Here is a 23,816-nt window from a genome sequence, read left to right as displayed (position 1 = left end):
ATCCCGGTAAGGACATATCACAAAATCACTTTGTGATCCCTAGTTCGGTTAGGACATTACAGGCTGATCACCTGATTGTCCGAAAGTAAGACGATCCGTGCTTCGGAAGACACGTTAAGCCGTTGGTCCCGATTACTCTTTACTGATGAATCGTTACATGAGCCATGTCAGGGGCCTTTGACTCTGACACCAGGGTTGATGAGGTCGGTATTCCACTTCACAACCTACACGATAAGAAAAAGATTATTTATTTCCTGGTTTTAGAAACACTTTCGTTTTTTACTATATACAAACTTTTTCTTTACAAATAAGTTTAGAAAGGTTATTAATTGTAAGTCATTCCATGTTTAATTTTATATTTATTACTGTGGTGTATATAAGTACTTATATAAACGTTTCTTTCTTTCTTTATTTAAGTTATAAACTTTATTATCAATAAAGACAAGAAATCAATCAATCCGTTTTATATATTTTTGTTTTTCTTTCTGTTTTTATTGCACTCACCCGCGCTTAGGGAAACTCGCAAAGAGAAAATTAAATCAATTTTTTTCTGATTCGGACGGGACTTGAACCCGCTGCTCCAGTTAAACCGGGACGACTGTGTTAACCACTACACCACCGTGTCCTCCTCCTGTCTATACAAACTTCTTTCGATCTTTGTATAGTCATTAAGCCGACACTGGCGCCATTTATCTAGAATATTAAGTACTAATATTACTTTGATAATTTATTAATTTTGTATGATGTTTATGGCCAGATGGCGATCACGACGGTCTGTCAGCGCTGCTAGGGTCGGCTTCCCCCGACCTGGCGCTGGCTTCAGACGCCTCTGACAGCCTGCCGCTGCCAGACCACGACAATGGTGAGTAACTCACTTTTTATCTTCGCCGTCACTGCTGGACAAAACTGTGTACTTACTTTTAAAAGAAATGGTTGTTTACCCATGCTAAGGAGAAACGCTACATTACACAATATTAAATATCTCCTATACTTAAAGGTTGCCTGGATGAGATTACTACTTAGCAATAAGGCCGCCTATTGTACTCATTCTATTTCTCTTTTGTATTGTATTTTGTTTTTTCCTGTTTAAACAATAAAGTATTTGTTATGTTATGTTATGTTAACGGACAAACGAAAGAACGAAGGGATTTAAACCCTTCTTGTCCAGGGACGAGCGTGTTAACCATTACACCATTGGGTCTTCATCTTATCCATGCGAAGTTTTCGATCTCTATCGTGTTTACGATATCGTCGTCTTACACAGACACCACACATTGACGTTGACGTACACGCACATCTGTGTGTGTGACGTCTGACGCCATACGATTGAAGACTAAACTATGTTCGAGGGGTGACGTAAGACTAGCTCAGACGCTGGTGGGGAGCGGAGAGTTGCCGTTCTATACGTAGCATTATTTCTTATTCTATGGCACAGGTGAGTGCTGTAAAACGAAATTATTTAAACTTACAGCTTTTATCAGTAGTAATTACACGCCAATACTGCCTATTGGTACTACAATAAACAAACCAAGTCACGGCAGTACATTTCGCAAACAAGACTCGACACTTTCAATCGATTATTAATAATAAATTGAATTGGCAAATAACAATTAGGTAACTGCCGGAAGTATCGAGAAAGCAGAGTGAAAGTTTACATGACACTTTGGGAAACTTACTCGGGAATAAAACTCGAGTTTTTGACAAGTTTCGTGTTCAGAATGTCGAGTTATTTATAAATCCGTGTCTCAAATTTGACTGCCTTAGAATGACAATTAAATGAGATTATGAGGGATAACATAACATAAGCTCACGACTCCCAATTGGGGTAGGTACATTCATCGCAAGATGAACTAAGTACCCACACCACACTGAGCTTTCTGTTAGACTAACGTGATAGGTTGTGAGCCGTATCGCCATCTATAATGGTCAACCAACTATGTTAGGGAAAACTGCACTTAAGATAAATGCATGACTCATTAGTGCAAGTAAAGATAACCTATCCAGGTGGAGTTTTTAAGCGGGTCGGACCTGAGCTGCGTGTGTGGTGTTACGCCACAGACTATGGCTCACCTGACATCTTGCCCCGCGTGCCTATCAAGGCACAGGCTACAGGTATCAACCTGTAGGCGAGAGGAGCTGATGAATGCCACCGAAAAAAGCAGTCCGGCTGGCAAAATACTGGGTTGAAAAAATCTGAATGCCATCGAAACGACAAGAAGAAGAAGAAGAAAATTAGTGCAAGTCCAGTACCGGGGTTCAAACTGGCGCAACCCGTGTGTTCCACATAACCACAATGACTTTATATTTTGATATAAGGGATAGTGCAAAGCAAATACAATATACTTAACTACAACTCTACACTAACATTTCTGTTTCATTGTACAGGAAACCTAGAATATCAGAAGCCTGCAGTGAAATACACCAATAACTAAATTCAGAAACACAGACGACGAACAAAATACATTATATCTTAGAACATCTCCCAAACCAAACCACGAATATCAACTAGTTGGCTATAATGGCTATAAACATGTTGATAACACACGTAACTATGTTTGTAGTCATATAACCAGTTTGTATACTTACATGAGTAAATGCAAATTACAGATGCGAGACGCTCAGCGAAACTTTATTAGAGCATCAAAAGAGAACCAAATACGAGCTTTGACTCGTTCCGTTTGAGCAAAATCTAAGAGTCCTTACCAAGAAATGGCATGTTACTTCTGTAAAGGAAAATTGAGTTGAAATAACGCTGAAAAGGAAATATTTACGGTTTAATTACTAATAAGTCGAGTATCTTTCTGAAACAAAACCATATGGGTTGTGTTTATGTAGAGTAAAAACGTACATATACAGGGTGTTTGTGTCATCGTAACGAATACTGAGGGGGATGATTCAGACCATGATTCTGAGTTAATATCAACTGGTTTTTTGTCGCAAAATTCATGATTCCTTTTGTTTTTTTTTAGTTATTCTATACTTTTGCGATGGAATATTCTATTTGGTATTAATTCAGAATAATGAGCTGAATCATCCCCCTCAGTATACGTTACGATGTCAATTACACTGCGTATAAGTACGTACAGGTAGCCATACAAGTACGTGTGGGTGTTAGTGACACCGTAACGAATATTGAGGTGGATGACTCAGACCATGACTCATGAAATTTCGGAAAATTCATTAAATAGTGTTTTAAATTATTTTCAATTCCATACTTTTGCGACGGCAAATTTCACTTGATATCAACTCAGAATCATGGTCCGAATCATCCTTCAAAGTTTTTGTTACGATGTCACTAACACCCTGTGCAGGCGTGTGATGCTCTGTCGCGGAGCCACCACCTCCATTTCAGTTGAAAACGATATAGATTACTGTACGTACCATGTACATAGTGTACGTGAAAAGATTTTATGTGTACGTGCTATAAATAGAAAGAAAACAACAAATTAAAGTGGCTTCGCTGGAGAGCATACTCCCCAGCGGAGCCACTCAGTTTGCATACTTCGAGATGTTTTCTTCCTGTAAATTGAAGTATAGTTTGATGTACGTACTACGTACATAGTGTACGTGAAAAGATTTTATGTGTACGTGCTATAATTAGAAAGAAAACAACAAATTAAAGTGGCTTCGCTGGAGAGCATACTCCCCAGCGGAGCCACTCAGTTTGCATACTTCGAGATGTTTTCTTCCTGTAAATTGAAGTATAGTTTGATGTACGTACTACGTACATAGTGTACGTGAAAAGATTTTATGTGTACGTGCTATAATTAGAAAGAAAACAACAAATTAAAGTGTATATCACGGCATGAACAAAACGTGAAGCGCTGAAGATTTTAAGAAACAATCTCCTTGCGAGAACTTTTTATCTATGCACAAACTACTAAGAGAACCTATTTCAGACGAACGTCTCTCACACAAAACAAAGAGCCTCAGAATTTAGAGTATGACACTTGATTTGACATATAAAATTATATTGCCACACGCAAAAATAATTGTGGGGTTGCCATAGTAATGATATGGCACGGCGTGGCAGTAGTGATAGCTTTAAATTATTTAGATTACTTTAAATTTATCTCCAGAAGTGCAGAAGTTACAGTGTTTGTGTGATGACAATTTGCGAAGGCTTAGGACTAATGGGAACAATTGTGTTTGCCATGCAGATTGCACAAAGACATTTTTATTAAAAACTTTCCGGGTCTCTCAAGATTAGCAGTGTTATTATAAACAAAATATTAAAGGGTACAGATGTCTCTAGATTAGAGAGTTTAGAGGAAGGCAAAAAGGCATATTTAAAATAATAATAATAAAGCTCTATTTCAGAAAAAAAATCCATAAAATATAAAACAAAATTAAAAAATAAAATGTTATACAAGTAAACTGCAGTCTTTTTTTTTATAAACCTTGTCATCAAAATTTAAAGTAATCTAAATAATTTAAAGCTATCACTACTGCCACGCCGTGCCATATCATTACTATGGCAACCCCACAATTATTTTTGCGTGTGGCAATATAATTTTATATGTCAAATCAAGTGTCATACTCTAAATTCTGAGGCTCATTGTTTTGTGTGAGAGACGTTCGTCTGAAATAGGTTCTCTTAGTAGTTTGTGCATAGATAAAAAGTTCTCGCAAGGAGATTGTTTCTTAAAATCTTCAGCGCTTCACGTTTTGTTCATGCCGTGATATACACTTTAATTTGTTGTTTTCTTTCTAATTATAGCACGTACACATAAAATCTTTTCACGTACACTATGTACGTAGTACGTACATCAAACTATACTTCAATTTACAGGAAGAAAACATCTCGAAGTATGCAAACTGAGTGGCTCCGCTGGGGAGTATGCTCTCCAGCGAAGCCACTTTAATTTGTTGTTTTCTTTCTAATTATAGCACGTACACATAAAATCTTTTCACGTACACTATGTACGTAGTACGTACATCAAACTATACTTCAATTTACAGGAAGAAAACATCTCGAAGTATGCAAACTGAGTGGCTCCGCTGGGGAGTATGCTCTCCAGCGAAGCCACTTTAATTTGTTGTTTTCTTTCTAATTATAGCACGTACACATAAAATCTTTTCACGTACACTATGTACATGGTACGTACAGTAATCTATATCGTTTTCAACTGAATTGGAGGTGGTGGCTCCGCGACAGAGCATCACACGTGCAGGCTATAAATATTTTCTGTTTTTTTTTATTTATTGTTGGAAACACAATCCTCCCATTATGTTACAATTTATTCACACCTTCACGCATTGCGCCGCTCTGCAATGCAGTACCTATCATTCTCGCTAGATACTAATGTAACATAGTACATAGGGATAACTTTTGCATTGCGTACCGCGTAGTTAGTGGACAATTGATTTTGCACTGAAATTAAATGAACGTAAAGTTCAAAAAAGCCGGTCAACTGCAAGTGTGACTCGCGCACCGATGGTTGCGAGGCTTTGATTTTGCCGTTGACTATTGTGTTCTTACATCGAAGTCGCAGTTGACGGACAGTCAGACGGACAAACAAAGTGATACTAGAAGGTTTCCGTTTTTCCTTTTGAGGTTCCGAACCCTAAAAACAAAATAATCGATAATGTACTAATTATTAACAAAAGTACAAAGTTAGGTCATCACTAATTTAAGAGCCACGCTCTTGTCTGTGTAGCATTCTCCATGCTACTTTTTAGGGAAAAATAGGACAGTGGTTTCCCTCTTGCCTTCCGCCCAGCAGTACTCTGTCTGACTCGAGTAGGATGGCGCCCAGAGTAGTCTATTTCAAAGTCGTACTAGGACTCCTGTCCTCCGCCTCTGAAGAGTACTGACAGTTACTGCTGCCCTCTGTCAGGTTCCAGGTTACAGTCCCTGGGACGCGCCCCTTCCGTCCTGCATACAAAGTTAGGTACAGAAAATAAATTAAGCAAAGATATTTCCTGAACGCAAATTTATTTATAAATCCCGAGTTAAAGTTGGTTTAATATTTAATGATTCACATTAATTATACTGGTAGATTGATGAACGCGCCACTGACGTTGGGGCGATCGCAGAAACTTTAGAGATTGATGTGTTTTGAGCAATGACACTCGCGGAGTTTGCCGCTTTTCAGATAAGGGGACTGTAGCCAAGAAAACTGCGGGTGAAAATATTATTCTTCTTCTATCGTGTGGGTTGTGAGGTGGAATACTAACCTCATCAACCCTTGTGTCAGTGTTACTATTGAACCGCCAAAGCCCCTGACATGAGTCGTGTAACGACTACGTACTTACATTAGTAAGTAAGGTTAACCCGGGTAAGTTCGGATGGTTTTTCGAGAAGTTAAACAGGTGTAGAAAAATATTTTTTTTCTTGATTCTGACAAATGTTTTCGTCAAAAGCTTTAAATTTATAGATTAATAACAAGACAAGCTTTATGCCTGTTTTTTTTTTGTTATCCTACGAAAAAAGGTTTCTGCTTAAAACGTGGTCAAAGTACAGGGTTTGTTTTTTTTTACTTTTATCGACGAATTTGTGTTTTGGTCAAAGATCGGACTACTATCTATTTTTAATTTTAAGGCAAGGAGAATAAGGTGCATTAAAAAAATACATCCGACCTTAACCCATTCAAACTATAGTGTGTCATTTTTTTTGAGAACCCTAGCAACACGGCGGTATTATCATTTTAATTTTTTTTATGCTTTGGTAGTCCGATCTTACCCATTACAAGGAAATCAAAATAAACTGTGGTTCTCAAACATTACAGTGACGACAAATATTACAGGGGCCGAATTTCGTAACAAATTAAGTACTTACTTAAGGCAACGATTTAGCTGTGGATCGAAATTGTACCCAAAATTGTACCGCTATGAAAGTTTATGAACACGCCAGAACACACTTTTGTTATTTGCTAACTCCAAAATCCTAACCGACACCTAGTTTTATGTGAGAAATAAATAAAACTATTATAAATCAATCAGGCTTTATTTACTTATTATGAACTATAGCATCAAACAATCTTTGGAATCTTACGTAGGCTTTTTTAATTATTATATAAACTAAACCATCTAACAATGTTTGAAATCTTACGTAGGCTTTACGTACCTACTTATTATAATAAACTATACCACCACTAAACAGTCTTTGGAGTCTTACGTATGAGATCTTAAGTCTTTGGAATTAATCAGCTTTAATTATTATAATATTAAAAATAAACTAAGTCTTCATCGTTATTCAAGACATATTCTTCAGGATGTTCCTTGATTTGAATCAGTTCTATCTCTTTAACAATTAATTCAACAGATATGTCATCGTAATCGCATCGTTTTTTCGGTTTCACGAATTTTACATTTTTGTTTTTGTTTATGGTCCTGTAGTATGTTATTCCATATATTTTTTCAGTTTCCCTGTATTTAATTTCAGTTACCACTCCAACATAATATTTCCAATTATTTTTTAAGCAGTACCTAGTGAGTACTGTGTCTCCGACCTGGTAGTTGATTATTTCTTTCGCTTCAGTATCGTTTTCTTCATTTTTGAACTCATTAGTATTTCCAGTTTTTTGAACCAATAGAGTTTTCTCATATTTTTTATCAATTGTTACTACATCATCTCTTTTCTTCTCATTATCTCTTGATAAGTCATTATTTTCGGGCTCTTCAGTAAAGTTTTCACATAAGCGCATAATCTCGGCAAATATTGCATCTTCTCTTTCATTGTTTTTTTTTCTTATTGTAGCATCATCGTCTTCTACATTATCTTCAATCGATTCAATATCATCTTTTATTTCTATACCGTCTAGGTCACTGTCACTGTAAATGCTCATAACTATATCTTCGGAAGTTGTTGAGCTACTTCGTGATTTTTTTGTTAATTTTTGTTTCTTCTTTTGTCGTTTCTTATTCATGATCCTTATGGGATTTGAATGTATCTCTTGTTGGTTGCTCATAATAGTATTGGAAACGTTTTCTTTATTTCCTGCTGAATGATTGTTAAATTCAAATAATGATCCATCAAATGTCAAATCATAAGATTTGGGTTTCTCTACTAAGGCCGTGGTAACTATTACTCTTCGTAAAAATCCTGTTGTCTCATCCAAAATAACCTCTTCAGCTTCAGTTTCAATTTCTTGCCCAACTTCAAAATTTTTAACAACATTAGGTGTCCTGTTCGTTTTGTTTTCCTTTTTTGGTCTTAATTTTTCAATATATTTTTTTAACGTTGTATCCGTAGTCAGTTTTTTAGTTTCATGATCAAAAGGCTCATGTATAGTCTCATAATCCTGATACTCAATGATACCGTCATCAAAAGATGATAAATCTTGGATTATTGCATCCAACTCAAGATCTAAAAGTTTAGAGCTCTCCACATCCACTTCTTTTAATGACGGTGTTTTTATTTTGGTAGTGTCCGTTTTCGAATTCTTGTTATTGTTCTTACTACTTTTCACTTTTCCTTGTTTTTTGTTACTTTTTTCTTTTTCGTCAACGGGGGCGTTATCTTTTATTTTATCCGATTCTATCTTCCTTTTTCGGTTCAAAACCTTAGTTGTTCCTGATGATCCAGGTATTTGATGATCAGCTGTCAATTGTTGTGTGGCTTTATCCTGTGCAATCTTCAGTTCCATATCTTTCTGTTTATTTAAATATGTGCGTGTTATTACTTCTCCTCCTTTAGCAACTTTTGTGAGTTTGTTAGTTTTATTGTTCGGTTTTTGTTTGAAGTTCTCCAACAGCAGTTCTTCGAAGGTTTTCTTGTCCGGGTTCGATTGTGTCGTAGAACTTTCAGTGCAATTATTTGGCTTTTCAGAGGCTAAACACGTGCTAAATAAAGATCTGTTGATATTGTCTGTGCATAGTTGCTTCAGAGTTTTGGGTTGTATTACATTCTGTTTGGAATTATGTGTCTGCCACCTTTTATATGCGGCTGGATCAAATTTTTCTTTTGGGATGACATTAGGATTGAAAGGTTCAATGCCACCTTTTTTGAAACCGTTGCGTATCACATCTGACTTTGTTGCATGCCAAGCTTCAGCAAACATCTCAGCAAAAACTTGTTTGCGTATTTTAGAGCCGACATTTTGACGTTGCCATGTGACGAGTTTTTTATCCCAAAGGCTTTTAAATGATTTGAAAACCGCTAAATCTAATGGCTGCAGAAGATGAGAGGTGTGAGGGGGAAGTTTTAAAATTGTCACATCATGAGCCGCAGCTAAAGTTATGACTTTCTCGTCTACGTGAGAAACATGTCCATCGTAAATAATAAGTACTGGACGTTCTTGGCCCAAATTGGGAATGACTACTTTTTCCATATAGTTAAAAAAAATGTCTTTTTCCATCCATCCTTTTTTACTAGCCGCGTACGAAAGTTCGAAATCATGTTCTGGGTTTCTATCTGCCATCCACTGTTCATAAACATTTTTTCCCTTAAACACAATTAAGGGATTTAATTTTTCTCCTGCTGCATTCACGGTGGTTAAAACTGTGACATGTTCTTTCCCTGTTCCAGCTGTCGTCCTGGTACAGGGTAATCCGACTCCCCCTACAACCTTCGTCTTCGTTGGATCTAGAGTAATTGACGATTCGTCGAGGTTCCATATTCGTTTTGAGTCCAATCCAGTGAGTTCATTCTTTAAAAGATTAAAATACTCATAAATTATAAATGGGTCGGTCATACGTTTTCTCAGATATTCCACCGGTTGAGGTGTCTTCACCGACAAGTTATGTCGCTTTCTAAATTCAAGAAACCAAGCATCGCCCGGTCTATCATTATTGAATGGAGTTTGTAGACCATTTTGCTTTATGAATGATGATGTTAGATCCAAAACTTCTTCTTTCGATAGGCCCCATTCCCATTTTTCAAGAATACGAAGACAATTAGCCAGTCGAGCTTCCATTTCCATCGGAATTGCGGGTGGTCTGCCTAAGGTGTGGCTTAGTATCCCCGTTCTTCCTCGTACTCGGTCGTGGAGTGTCGATGTAGGTATGCCGTAAATTTGAGAAGCAGCATAATTAGTAAGCTCTTTATTTCTTACTTTGTTTACAGCAGTTTCTAAGTCTTCTTTTGTGTAACGGGTAGCCCGCAGTGACTTTCGTTGGTATTTGGAAGGCATATTGAGGACATGGCCGACCTGAAATAAATATATTATGTTCTAATATCTTTTGCTTAAAAGAACAATAAAAATAAGTTTAAAACTAAAACCCGACTACTTTAAAATCACGGTCTAAAAAGTAAGAAACAAGCAAATCAGACGATGTTCAGAGCACAGCCGTGGTCATATATCATGTTAGAATGTATTGTTCTAGGGTAGGTTGTTAGGTATATGACAACGGCTATCCTCTGAACATCTCTGATTTGCTTGTTTCATACTTTTTAGACTGTGATTTTCAAGTAGTCGGATTTTAGTTTTCAAACTTATTATTTTATTTTAAAGTTTTGAAGTGACTATACGTAATTACAGTGAAACCTGGATAATTGGGACTTTAAGAGACTTGCTAATTATAGAGGTATTCCACTTACTACCCAGTGTCTCAGGTATCCAGGTGTAAATATATATCTGTCTCATTTACAGAGGGTCCCATTAATAGAGGTGAGAATAAAGGTTAATATCAGTTAGAGAGGTGCGATTATTAAATAAAATAACGTATTAAGTAATTCAACAGATCTGGGTGTGTCGATATGATGCTGCTTGTACATTATTAAATTACAATGCAAACAAAAAATAATATTTAAATAACAAACTTGCAGTGTTTAAAAACTACTTGTAGCTGTGAAAGACGACTTGTTTCCAGATCCGTACCAAATTGGGGTTTATTGGGTAGACACAAAAGTTTGAGATACATCACAAATTTTTCGAACCGACAAAGACCGGATTTTTCATCCGATGTTTAACCACAAGGTTAAAGATCGGATCTCAGTCCACAATCGTCTTATGGCAGTTTCAACCAATCAAATCTAGTAAACACCAACTGTTTGCATGTATTAATAGATTTAAAAAGTAATAGGTGTACTAAAACTTACCAAAACCACGCTTAAAATTTTTAGGTCAAAGATCGGATCCTCTGATTATCGGACGATATCGCACTTTTTCGTTAGTTGCTCGTCACGCGCGACTGGTTTGTCCGAGCGCTAGCCGCAAACTAGAGAAATGGGCGCAATGAATGAGAGAACAAAATGTGTTGCCGGTGAATACACGCAATGGCGTCTTGGCGGGAAATATGAATTATCCGATCTTCCCTTCGATCCGAACTTACCCGGGTTAACCTTAGTGACCGGGACCAACGGCTTAACGTCCCTTTCTCATCAGGTTCAGATCAGGTGATCAATCTGTAATGTCCTAACCAAACTAGGGATCACAAAGTTATTTTTGTGCTATATTCCCACCGGGATTCGAACCCAGGACCTCCGGATCGTGAGCCCAACGCTAAACCCCTGGACCACGGAGGCCGTGAATATTATTAAGTAGCTGATTTTTTCCAGTCGTATCCTCCTGCTACCAAGTTTTTTAGACACAATAGTTAAACAGTGGGTTTGGACTGTAAAAGGACTTCGGTCCTTAAGTCGTATCTACTTATAAAATAAAAAATAGGTAAAACAAATTACATTATTTGCTTCACCTAAGTCCCAATTTGATTCTGTATGTAATGGAAGGAACTTCTTTTTTGAAGTCGGTTAAAACAAATTTGTTAGATACATTTTCAGCTACAATTTCCTTTCCGCATTGTAGCTCTCCGCGGACTTCGCAGCCGCAGTTAAAACTCCAAAATTTTATGACTGCCTCATAAGATACTTATATCACAAGCGTTCATAACATGCCTCGAATCTGGAGTGTATTAACATTCATAACGCAGAGGCGCCCAAGTTTTTCCGGATTGTCTAAAACTCTACGGCGAACATTATGAAGTATTTGGAACACGTGCGTGGGGGAATTTCAATTATTTTTCGTAACAATTCATGCTTTATATGTGTCAAACTCATTGCCGTTTTAGCCCGTTATAATCCTGACGAATATCAAAGTTTTAATGACAACGACATAAAAGGGATTGTCCCGGAATGTGTTATTCGCCCTGACTGGAATACTTTACTTTCAAATCAATTTTATTGACTATAGCCTATCGCTATTGAGATCGCGATTATTGTTCTAAATTCTCCTGAAATTGAGCTCTTAATTTTTTGTTTCATTAAATATGTTATATTGTGAAATAAGCCATAATCAAACAACACATAACGGAAAAAGAGATTGCTTTCGCCGACAAAAATATTATGACACGAGATTCACATTACATTTAGCCACCACAAATTGCAATTAAATAGCTAATATTAATACATTTTGTATCTTTGTGTCGTTAGACTAAGTTTTAACTGAAATACATACGTACATACATCAATACGCATATTTCCCATTGAGTTAGGCAGAGACCTCAAAATTACATTTCGAAATCATTTATTTACTGGTTTTTTTCTTTCGTTACTCTTATTAGTTAAGTTCCGATAGACCCGAAATAACAGCCTCCGTGGTCTAGTGGTTAGAGCGTGGCTCACGATCTGGAGGTCCGGGTTCGATTCCCGATGGGGACATTGTCGAAATCACTTTGTGAGACTGTCCTTTGTTTGGTAAGGACTTTTCAGGCTTGAATCACCTGATTGTCCGAAAAAGTAATATGATTCCGTGCTTCGGAGGGCAGGTTAAGCCGTTGGTCCCGGCTATTAGCCGTAAAAACACCTCCACCAACCCGCAGTGGAGCAGCGTGGTGGAGTATGCTCCATACCCCCTCCGGTTGATTGAGGGGAGGCCTGTGCCCAGCAGTGGGACGTATATAGGCAGTTTGTGTATGTAGACCCGAATGAGCGAGGGAATCTCTCCTACGACGTCAAAAGAGAAAGCTAAACCGACTATTTATCCTATTTATCCTCTAGCTTCAAAACTCGTCTTCCAACCAGGACCAGCTGTCAACCAGTTGTTTCAAACCAAGTTGATTCTCAAACATGTGATTCGTTGCAAAGCCGCGCGTAGTTCGCGTCCCGCTAATGACTAAACTCTGGTAACTGCTGATTGCGAAGTGTGGAATGAAATACAGTGTAGTGGGTTTATAATGACGATGAAACTCTCGGCTTGCACTTAACGTTGCAGAGGAGAGAGTATCAAGCAGTTTCTAAATAGATTACGTCAACAAAGAACACGATCAACTCCTTATAATGACTAAGTTGTTAGCTGTTCATTTTAAAATCAATGAATAATCCGGACCTATTTATAGACCAATGTAAAATTTTGAAGCCATTGTTTAAGTTTCTGTCTAAACTTTACGTGTGTTCCATAAGTTTAATGCCTGTCGATTCACCGTTCCTTTCCTTTTCAACAGATGAGAAAATGACGAACTTAAAGAACTTTAACTAAAATTTTATTTATTTAACCCTTTCACGGACAGAGACCATGGGTCATTGATGGTTCATAACAGGTAGTATGAGAGTATGACAACTTGAAATTGAAACGTCATTAAACGTTCTGTCCTTGAAAGTGTTAATTTATTTATAGTTGTTGAGAGTCAAGCGTTCTACCAACTGGGCTAAGTGCTAATGTAATGGTCAAATCTAATCACCATAGGCCGCGGCGCTAGCGCAGTTTTTTCCCGTATTTTATTGTAGGAAAACAATCGCCGCTATATTTGACATGTATCCTTCACTGCCGGATATTTATGTCCGGGTGAAACATACATGAGCTACAGAGTGATTCTAACTTCCTGACAAACTGCAACACATTGTGCACCGTAGGACGCTGCAATAAAACTTTAGATAGTCGCGTAATGTGTTTAAGAGATATTTACGTCTAACTTCAGTTTGTGTAGCTCCCGTTTTATGCATACTTAAGGTTGATACTTGACGTTGGTCGCCTCACGGTTGTTTGGAAGAAATCGTTTCAAGCGATAAGGCCGCCATTTGCCATGTACCTAGTTAATAGTCTTTTGTAAATATTTCCTTTTAGTTTGGTCCAATGATTGTTGAATTTGTTTTCGAATTCATATTTGGATCATAAATGATTATCACGTGCTCAGAGGTGACGGAGTACATCGTGAGGAAACACTCAATCCCAAGAAATGCATTTTCGGAGGTATGTGACCTAACGTATATTGGGCTGGTTTTCCCTTCGCGGGTTGGAAGGTCAGACAGGCAGTTGCTTCTGTAAAAAACCGGACCTGTCAAATCTTTAGTTAAGCGGACTCTGTGAAAAATGGGATAATGCTAGGGAGATGATGAGTTTGGTACAATAAAATATATTTGTATTTGTTGAAGAGATAACTTAATATTTCATAACAATATAATATAACATCACGCCTTTATCCTCGAAGGGCTAGGCAGAGATGTATAGAATATATACACCCACCAGCTAAGTTTAAGTCCCATGTAATAGGGTATATGTTTTACTGTTAAAAGTGTTCCTCGCTTACTGTTAGCTGGTAATCTAGTTATTTTTTCAAGCTACCAGAAGAAGTTGGCCTAACAGCCAGTCGCCAAAAACCTATTAGCAGTTTCGCACTAGTTTTGCGCACACTGCAAAATACGGAAATCAAGTTGACTACAACTCCATATCCAATCCATGCTTCCCCTTGTCAATCACTTCCATCAAAACTTATCCTGGCTCAAGCCAAACTGAACCAATTGATAGAACGCATTGAAAAAACAAAACTCGGTTGAAAACTGGTAAACCGCTTTCCGGTTAAGATTTACGCGAATGCAAGCGGGTAGCGGGTAACCAAAAGCGAAAAGTATCTATTAGTTACCAAAGCTCTTGCTATATAAATAATTTTAAAAAATAGATATAAAAGGTGGACTTATCTCTAAAAGAGATCTCCTCCATTCAACCCCGCACGGTTTGAGAGGTCAATACAAGTGGGAAGGCACAAAGGGGAAGAATAAAAAAATAACGTATATACACGTATCGTATAGTGTAGCTCTTATCTTTCAAGAAGTCCAAGTTTTTGTTGCAGCTACTTTTCCTCGACTATACAGGTTACAAAAAGCTGCAGTAGTTTAGGCGGATTCGACGTTCGTTATGTAATAATTGACTGTTCAAAGTGTAACTATGTTACCTATTGAATAAAGATATTTTGAATTTGAATTTGAATCCACCTAATACCCCATCCCGGGTACTCCATACAAAAAAAATATTCTTACTGTGTGCCGCCTAAAGCGTGCGAGCGAGATAGAGCCCGTGCCTTCTCCTCGTTACTACTTAGGCTTACGGCCATATAATTTTATACCTAATTACTTAATAATAATATTTAGTTAGATAATGGTGCTAATTCCTGTAAATACCATCTAATTTTATTTTCAGTTATATCTGTCATTTTCTTATCCGCCGAAAAGGAAAGGGACGGGTAATCGACAAGCATAAAATTTATGGAACACACGTCAATTTTAAGCACAAATCTAAACCAACCGTCTAAAAATTTTACATCAGTTAATAACCTGACACAGTTAAGTAGACAGCACGTCAAACGGATTGCATACCAGGGACGTACCTTTTTGATTCGTTCGGGATATTCATTCATTTACTCATTCTTCCTAAAATTAAGAGCTGTGAATCATCCGTCCCTTTCCTTTTCGACGGATATGAAAATGACGGATATACTTAACTTAAAATAAAATTAGGCGGTGTCTGCAGGAATCGGGGCCATTATAACATTATTATATAAGACACCTAGTGTCGCCTCTTTTATACGTATTGCCGTGCCCTTGCAAGGCGTCACATGTACCTTTTTACTATGTTCCACCTTGACTTATGTTTGTGACATGCAATAAATGAATATGAATATGACTAAAGTAAGACCCAGAGGGGGTGAAGGCGCGACCGATACGAATAGGTACGCAGGGGAGAGTTACCGTTCTATACGCAGTATTTATTATACTTCATTTTACGCGACTACAAAGTGTTATTTGAATTAAGAAGGACTACTTATGATGACTCTTGCAGTACAGATTATTTTTGGTATCTTTTTTAACACGTTACCGTACAGTATTCCTTCGTAAGCGACCAAAAAGTTCCAAATCGCGTTACCGCTTACATACAGACACTTCCAAATTCACGGTTGACTACACACAAACACGACTGGGTCGCAAACGTACAGCGAACCAAACGAAAATTCGACGAGATCAAATTCCGCTAACAAAGTAATTTAAGTTCACCCCAATTCCATCATTTGTAATGTGAAATTACTTTGCGTTTGCATACGGTAAAACGGTAAACGGCCGAATAAAGGTTTTGAAGTACCTAATAAGGGAAGCTAAGATTATTGTCAAACTGTAACGACGCCATTTAGTACCCACATACATATTCAGTTTGTACACTAGAAACATAACATAGCCTTCTCGCCAGCTATGTTGAAGTACCATGTAATAGGGCCTATTGCCTTTAACCGTGCACAAATCCTGGAAACTAAATACATACATAACATAAACAGCCTATATACGTCCCACTGCTGGGCACAGGCCTCCCCTCAATCAACCGGAGGGGGTATGGAGCATACTCCACCACGCTGCAGCACAACACCCTCCGTGGTCTAGTGGTTAGAGCGTTAGGCTCACCATCTGGAGATCCGGGTTCAATTCCCGATGGGGACATGGTCGAAATCACTTTGTGAGACTGTCCTGTGTTTGGTAAGGACTTTTCAGGCTTGAATCACCTGATTAGCAGAAAAAGTAAGATGATTCCATGCGTCGGAGGGCACGTTAAGCCGTTGGTCCCGGCTATTAGCCGTAAAAACACCTCCACCAACCGTATTGGAAACTAAATGAAATTCAAAAAACAATTATGTTCCTAACTCTGATGGAATTATCTACTTGGGCGTAGAAAAAAGACGGTGACAGTGATAAAAATATTATTATGCGATTGACATTGCCCCTGAGGGCGAAACAATATAAAGACGCATTTTTTTTATGGGCAACACGACAAATAAAACCAGTATCTTACATTCCAAACTACATTTCTCAAACGTAATTACCTTCGTAGTCAACTTATCTCCGCTTAAATTGTTAAATCGTAAAGAGAATAAACGCTGCACACGTTACGGTCCGCAGTTCTCATGAATAATGAAATAACTTTAAAGTTAGTTGCAAACAAAGGAAGCAGCACAATCCATCAGCGCGCTGTCAACAATTAGACCCAGCGGGACGCATCTTCATTATGTAACACACGCCACACAGAGATACCTACACGTCACACAGAGAAATCTACACGTCACACAGAGAACCTATACGTCTCACACAGACATTATACACGGCTACTAAATCCTCTGGGAGCCGAAGTCCGAAGTACAAGTATAAAACAAAGCCGCGCGAAATTACTTACTGAATACAGTTCTTGATGTAGCATCCTATAAATAATGTTTACTAAGCGGTTGTACCTACTGGATATCTATTTTGTTGACGGTAAAAAACCTGCTATCGGCAACCAGAGAGTAAAATAGAGGCTTTATCCGTTAGGGTCCTCTGTAAGTTCATAGAGAGCTAGTCTAGTACCTTCCAAATACTAACTAAATTGACTTTGTGGTTTTGCAAGCCGCATCGCGCATATTTGCCGGGTGTCTCACTCGTGGCAGTGTAAAATAATATATAACTTCTTTCCTCTATTGGGAATATGGTTTCCGACTCGAAATTCAACTGCGTTTCAAACACGACGCACTGCATTTTACGATTATGAGGAAAATATTAGGATTTCTACGCTACGCTGGGTATTTTAATTATTAAACCGTGGCGACATTTTTAATAAACGTAACTACTGCATAAACGATGCTAAGAAAATAATCCTTTGAAACAAGTCGCACAGTCTTCGTCTGTAAAACTTGTAAGGGTTATCGCACATTATTTTTTAACCAATAAAATTCTATTCCAATAATCTATACGATTTTAATCGTGGCAGAAACTAAAGTTAAGTACACGATTTATGCCTCAGAGTTTGCAACGACTGGTAAGAATTTTAGCCTGTAAAGTGCGCAATCACCTTTATTAGCCAACTTCCACGACATATGAAAGCATGTAATTCCTTTCTCCACTGAACAAACATGGGACATCATAATAAAGGCTTAGCATAAAATAGACTCATTAGACAAAATTACATGTAATTCTATACAATCTGTACCTGTGAAAGAACCTCGTTATTCGCATGCATTCTCTGATGCATGCCATGCGTCAATGCATTGTCGACCTTAACGACGACGTCTGGGCTTCGTTCAGTAATACGTTACTGCCCTTTAGAGAAATTACTGCTCGGGTTCTTAAGAAAATGAGGGAACGCTAGTAAATATTGCCTTTAAAAATGTCACAGAAGCATGTTTCTAGTATTGAGTTAAAGTCGTTCGATTTTCTTACATTATTTTATTTAAATATTCTGATATAGTCATGAACATTGAATATAACATTAACCCACCCTCGAGTGTCTGTCTGTATGTGAAAAAAAATTGCAATACAAATGTGACATGCGCGTCCATTCAAGTCGTATCGAAAGGGACAATGTTTAGAATAGAAACTAAAAATGTAAAAACTTTTTATATACTTGTTAGACTCTGAAACTTGAGTTTAAAAGTCATCGATAGCGAATTGTATTCTCTTGTATTCCTGAAATACACGTCTCAAAAGAAAACTTTCGTAACTTACTTTTTGTCCGCAAGTTTTTTTTTTACACAGGAGCTTGTAATTCAAACGTATGCATAAACAAATAAATGATTCAGAGTTAATATACATTTGCTCAGAATCATGAGCCGTTTCATCCCCCTCAGTATTCGGTACGCTATCACTAACAGCCTATATAGAAACAATCTCAGAGAAAAAATACAATTAAGTAAATACGAAACGCACATTCCTGCTGTAAAATTTAAAAATATACCAATTACCTTTAGGGGACTCGATAAAAGGGGATTCATTAGAGCAAAGTACTTGTGCTAATGGATTGTGACAGAGAGTCCTTTTTTGTGGAGTGCAACGTCATAGCCCCTGGGCACTGGCGTAATTCCAATTGGGATATATACTTTTATTCATTCTTTAGGGTGGATTCGTCCACACGACAGTACCTAAATTTTATTGTCGAATAAATTGCCAGTAACTGACAAATCAATACATGGTTTAGGTGAAAAATCGACGCTGGAGATTGAAAAACGAAGAGTGAATAGGCACTTTCTAGGTAAGCATGTCCCGTCCTCGCTCACGTCATCACTTACCATCAGGTGACTTCGCGATCAAACGCATGCCTATCATGCATAAAAAACACCAAGTCATCAAGCTTGTTGTTTGAAATATTGTACTTTGTGAGAACTCTCAGAGGTCCCTGCTTGTTAGGTTAAGTAATGAACGCCATCTGAGATAAATCAAGAACATACGGAAATTCTCAAAGCCCTAAGATGAATATGATAAATCTTCTGATACCAAGTTACTCCGATCTCTGCGTTCCAGAGGTTGAGCGTTGGGCTCACAATCCGGAACCCCTGGTTTTGAATCCCAGTGAGAACGAATGACTTTGTGATCCATAGTTTGGTTTCGACATCGCAGTCCGTGCTTCGGAAGGCACTTTAAGCACTTTCCCCCAACTACTATACTCAAGTAAATGTGTAGTCGTTATTAGAGCCATGTCAGCAGCTTTTAGTGGCTCAGTCGTAACTCTGACACCAGGTTTGATAAGGTCAGTCATTGACCTCACAACCCACACAAGAGAAAGGTCAAACATAAAATCGGATAACAATGTCTTACGTTCTATACACGGGAATAAACTAGATAAACCCTAGGATACAAAAGCTGTCATATAAAAGCAAATGTTACTCTACTTTCTCAAGTAAAATAAATAAAATAGCACTTTCTGCAACTGCCAACTAACCCCACTACTCAAATAGCACTTTTTAGCACCGTCACAATTAGCACGATGGTGCACGATACTCGTTTCCAGAAAGTTCTACGCTTCAAGTGCTCTACTTCGTGGCGCGTTGTTGGCACGTTAAAAGATAGCAAAAAAAGCATGGAGTAGAAAAAGGAGCGAGATCCTTCTGCTTTTTGTTGAGAATATGAACATAAGTCTTTTAATTTGATGCCCTAGTTAGTTTTATTATATTCACAGAGATCAGCAACTCCCGTTTTTAAAAAAGTTTGGGTTTTTTAGTTTTGTTTTATTGAAATCAGAATAATGTTTTTTTTTTGTTCCACATTTAGGCTAGTATCGTAGATTATCGGATGTGGGTACTTAGTTCATCTTGCGATGGATGTACCTCCGACTACCCCAATTGGGATATAGTCGTGTGCTTACGTTATGTTACTGTGTTATCGTAATATTTTTATATCTCTGTGATGGCGACATGTAACAAAAGTTTCCTGAAAACATTAATCACATTACGGCAGGAATAAAATACTATCACGTGGAATTGTTTCTCACTTCACTTCATTTCGACACTTTACAGCATTTATATTGAAATAATTAAAATAATCACTTCTGTTTTTAATGCACTTAATGAGAGACTTCCCAGGCTACGTTCCCCAAACAAAATATAGATGGCGCTGTACAGATTTAACATGTTAATTACCTATTTTCTCGTTGCTCGGGTATATCTCGCTCTTTATTTAAGAGCTGCGCTCTTGTCGGTGGAGTAATCGCCTTCAATACTCCATAGATAGGGTGTGAAGAACAGAGGTTGCCCCAATCGCCTACCGTTCCGCAGTACACCGACCAAATCCTCAATCGGTGATGTTCTCCAACCAGTACTGATACCGCTGCTGCCCGGCATCAGGGGTGCGCTTTTAAAGTAGCGGCGCCTACTCGCTACGTCACAAGATCGTCATAGAACCTAAGTAGCTCGGGTATATACTATTTCAAAAATATACTGTAATGGCAGAAGCATGTATAAAAATAATTATTGCTTTATATTTGGATTATATATAGAATTATATTGCTACCAATATTGCTTCTCTTTATTTTGATCAGAATATTAATGGGTGGAGGATGTGTTGTGCCTTGGTTTAATGACAAGGGTCATCCCAAAAGTCCAAAAACAAAGATAAAAGATGCATATGTCTGTTATCCATGAAATTAGAAGGTTAAACGAAGGCAACGTTTTACAGTGCCATCTATGTTTTTTTGGGGGGAACGTAGCCTGGAAGACAGTGTAAGGAAAACGAATTTCACGCACTGGCAACACTGATGGTACCGACGGACGCCCACGTGGTCTGTCATCAAATGTCACCTTTGCGCGACTTTTGCTTTGGCGTTAAATTCTCAAAGTATATTAATTCAATTTTTATATATTTAATTTATTCGCAATTTTTTTCTTATTTATGTGTTCTTACTAAAATATATTTTACTGCGTTGAATCCGTGTTTTTGGGCTGTTTCCTTCAATAGTCATTTTAAAAATAAGAAATACTTACCAACATCTTACCCCTTTAATGAACCAATTACTACGCTCCACATATGTATAAAGTTCGCTGCAAGTTCTCTAACTCCGTGTTGCTGCGGTGAGGTGGTGTCTCCTCTCTCCGCCATAAATTTAAGACGCAGATGCAACCGACGGAAGTTGATGAATAACCTCCCCGAATCCACCCATGTACCTACCTTCATAAAAGTGGGGCAGCTGGGAATTTATCATATTTAACGTGTGTCATACAGTTATTTAATATTTAGTTTTAAGTTTTGTTTAACAATAGCCTTTGAATGATTAGAGGCTAAGGAAGGTACTGTAGCAGAGTTCAAACTCTGCACATAAGTACTGGCCTTTCTTTCTGGCCGTCAATCATTTTAAATTTCGTAATTCTCATTCCATTCCGCATTTCCTTTCATTTTACGCTGACTCATTGCATCCCCAACCTTCATAAGAACAACATAAATATATAATACTGCTTAGCTCTGGCCGTGTCCTTTAATTGTGGATTTCGATTTTATATCTAAGCATTGTTATAATTTGTATGTGAACTGTTATTAATAAACTGGATATTTCTGTTGAATTTAAAACGTTATTTTTCGTCGTCATTACCAATCATCCCACTACTTTGCCGACACGTCGGGACTCCATCCCCGAACATCATGCCGCAGTACTAATAAAATAATCTCAGCTTCTACACTGCCCTCAAGAACATGTCCATGTCAATGAACATGACAGTTCTTATATAAAAACAGGGACTTAAGCATGATCTTGAGGGCAGTCTCAGCTGAGATTACTTTATTAATACCACCCTGAGATTATAATAGACCTCATTTGTTATGACTGGTATCTATTAAATCCATAGATCATATAAACTAAGGAAGATATGTTTCAGTACTAAATTACGTGAAGCGACCATACCGAGACTCGATTAGAGTCGATTTACCCACCGTTAATTGCGTAGTAGACGGACGAATAAGTATTGGACAGTATCCTGTTATCTATTTACCTTGAAATAGCAATACATTGGCTGTGCGTTGGTCTTATGATTGGTTGGGTTGGTTAGTTGATCATCACGTGCTCAGCGGTGAAGAAAAACATCGTGAGGAAACCCACATTCCCGAGAAATGCATTTTAGAAGGTATGTCACTTAACCTGTACTGGTTTTTCCTTCGCGGATTGGAAGGTCAGACAGGCAGTCAGCTTGTAAAAAACCGGACCTGTCAAATCTTCAGGTTAGGTAAGCGGACCCTGTGAAAAAACGGGTTAATGCTAGGGAGGTGATAATGATGGATGCACCTCTGACTAGCCTAATTGGGGATAATCGTAAGCTTATGTTAGGTTAGTCGTAGAATTAAAACTACTAAAAAACAACTGGTCTAATCTTGGTAGTTCGATAGTGAGTGAGTGAGAGTGAGTTGCTAGTATTGAATAAATTCCTCGACAATCACGGCGAGAGCTCCCGTTCCTCCACCGCTCACCGCTCCACCGCCCACCGCGGCATAGACTCGTGTTCTGCTAATTAAATCCACTCCTCATTGAAACGTGAGAGAATCCACTTTACTCTCTGTAAGGTTGTTATCAAGACTGTAATATGATTTTGTTGTTTATTGCCCAAATTAAACCGTAGCGACGTGGTTTATAACCATCTAGGTTTACAAAAGAAATGTTAATTTTATTACTGCATTATAATAGACACGGCATCCGCGCAGCGCGCTGCGTTAATTATATCGAGGACTTCGATTCATTAACAACCCCGATACCGACCTCGCTGGCGTGGTCGACGATTTCCCTCATTCAGCGCTTATCGCTATCGACCCACTTGACAGGGCCGGTTTTTTACAGAAGCGACTGCCTGTCTGACCATTCAACCCACGAAGGGAAAACCAGTCCAATACAGGTTAGGTCACATGCATTCGAAAATGCATTTCTCGGGAATGTGGGTTTTCTCAAGATGTTTTCCTTCACCGCTGAGAATGTGATAATCTTTTATGATCCAAACATGAATTCGAACTTGCGACCTCAAAGGCAAGCGTTCTACCAACTGGGCTATCACGGCTCACCGCAACTGCATAGATTGACTCACATACATGCATACATAAACTCACGCCCGTATTCCCTAATGGGTTGGGCAGAGCCACAAGTAATCAAAGACAACTTGCAGCCACTGTTGATACGATGTCGTAAGCTGGATATGATGAACCTTATGGTGATAAGGGATCAGCCTATCGCCCATAACATTAGTCCATCATGTTAGAGGACACAATCCCTCTGTCGGAGATTGACTCACACAGATAAAATAAATCCAAAAAGACAGACTGGGACGGGACTTGAACCCGCAGCTCTTGTCAAGCCAGGACAAGAGAGAGCGTGTTAAACTGAGCAGCGCGCGTGGCTTTGTGAGTTTTCCAAAGCATGGATGAGGGCTATAAAAACTAAATCCATAGCATAAGTGACAAAAAATATGAA

The 23,816-nt window shown here is 38.1% G+C and overlaps 1 protein-coding gene across 5 annotated transcripts in view; it reads left to right on the top strand.

The window, feature by feature from the left end:
- Positions 1–23,816, top strand: part of LOC126375150 (uncharacterized) — a 371,263-nt gene that overhangs the window by 247,660 nt on the left and 99,787 nt on the right. For all 5 annotated transcript variants that reach the window (XM_050022007.1, XM_050022004.1, XM_050022005.1 and 2 more), the window contains one exon: positions 758–862. In XM_050022007.1, the coding sequence (XP_049877964.1) occupies positions 758–862 (105 nt within the window). The remainder of the gene's footprint in view (positions 1–757; positions 863–23,816) is intronic.

This window comes from Pectinophora gossypiella, chromosome 18, assembly GCF_024362695.1.
Source record: "Pectinophora gossypiella chromosome 18, ilPecGoss1.1, whole genome shotgun sequence".
NCBI classification, from domain to species: Eukaryota; Metazoa; Arthropoda; class Insecta; order Lepidoptera; family Gelechiidae; genus Pectinophora; species Pectinophora gossypiella.
Note: the sequence above shows the minus strand (reverse complement) of the source record. Positions and strands in the feature narration are given on the sequence as shown.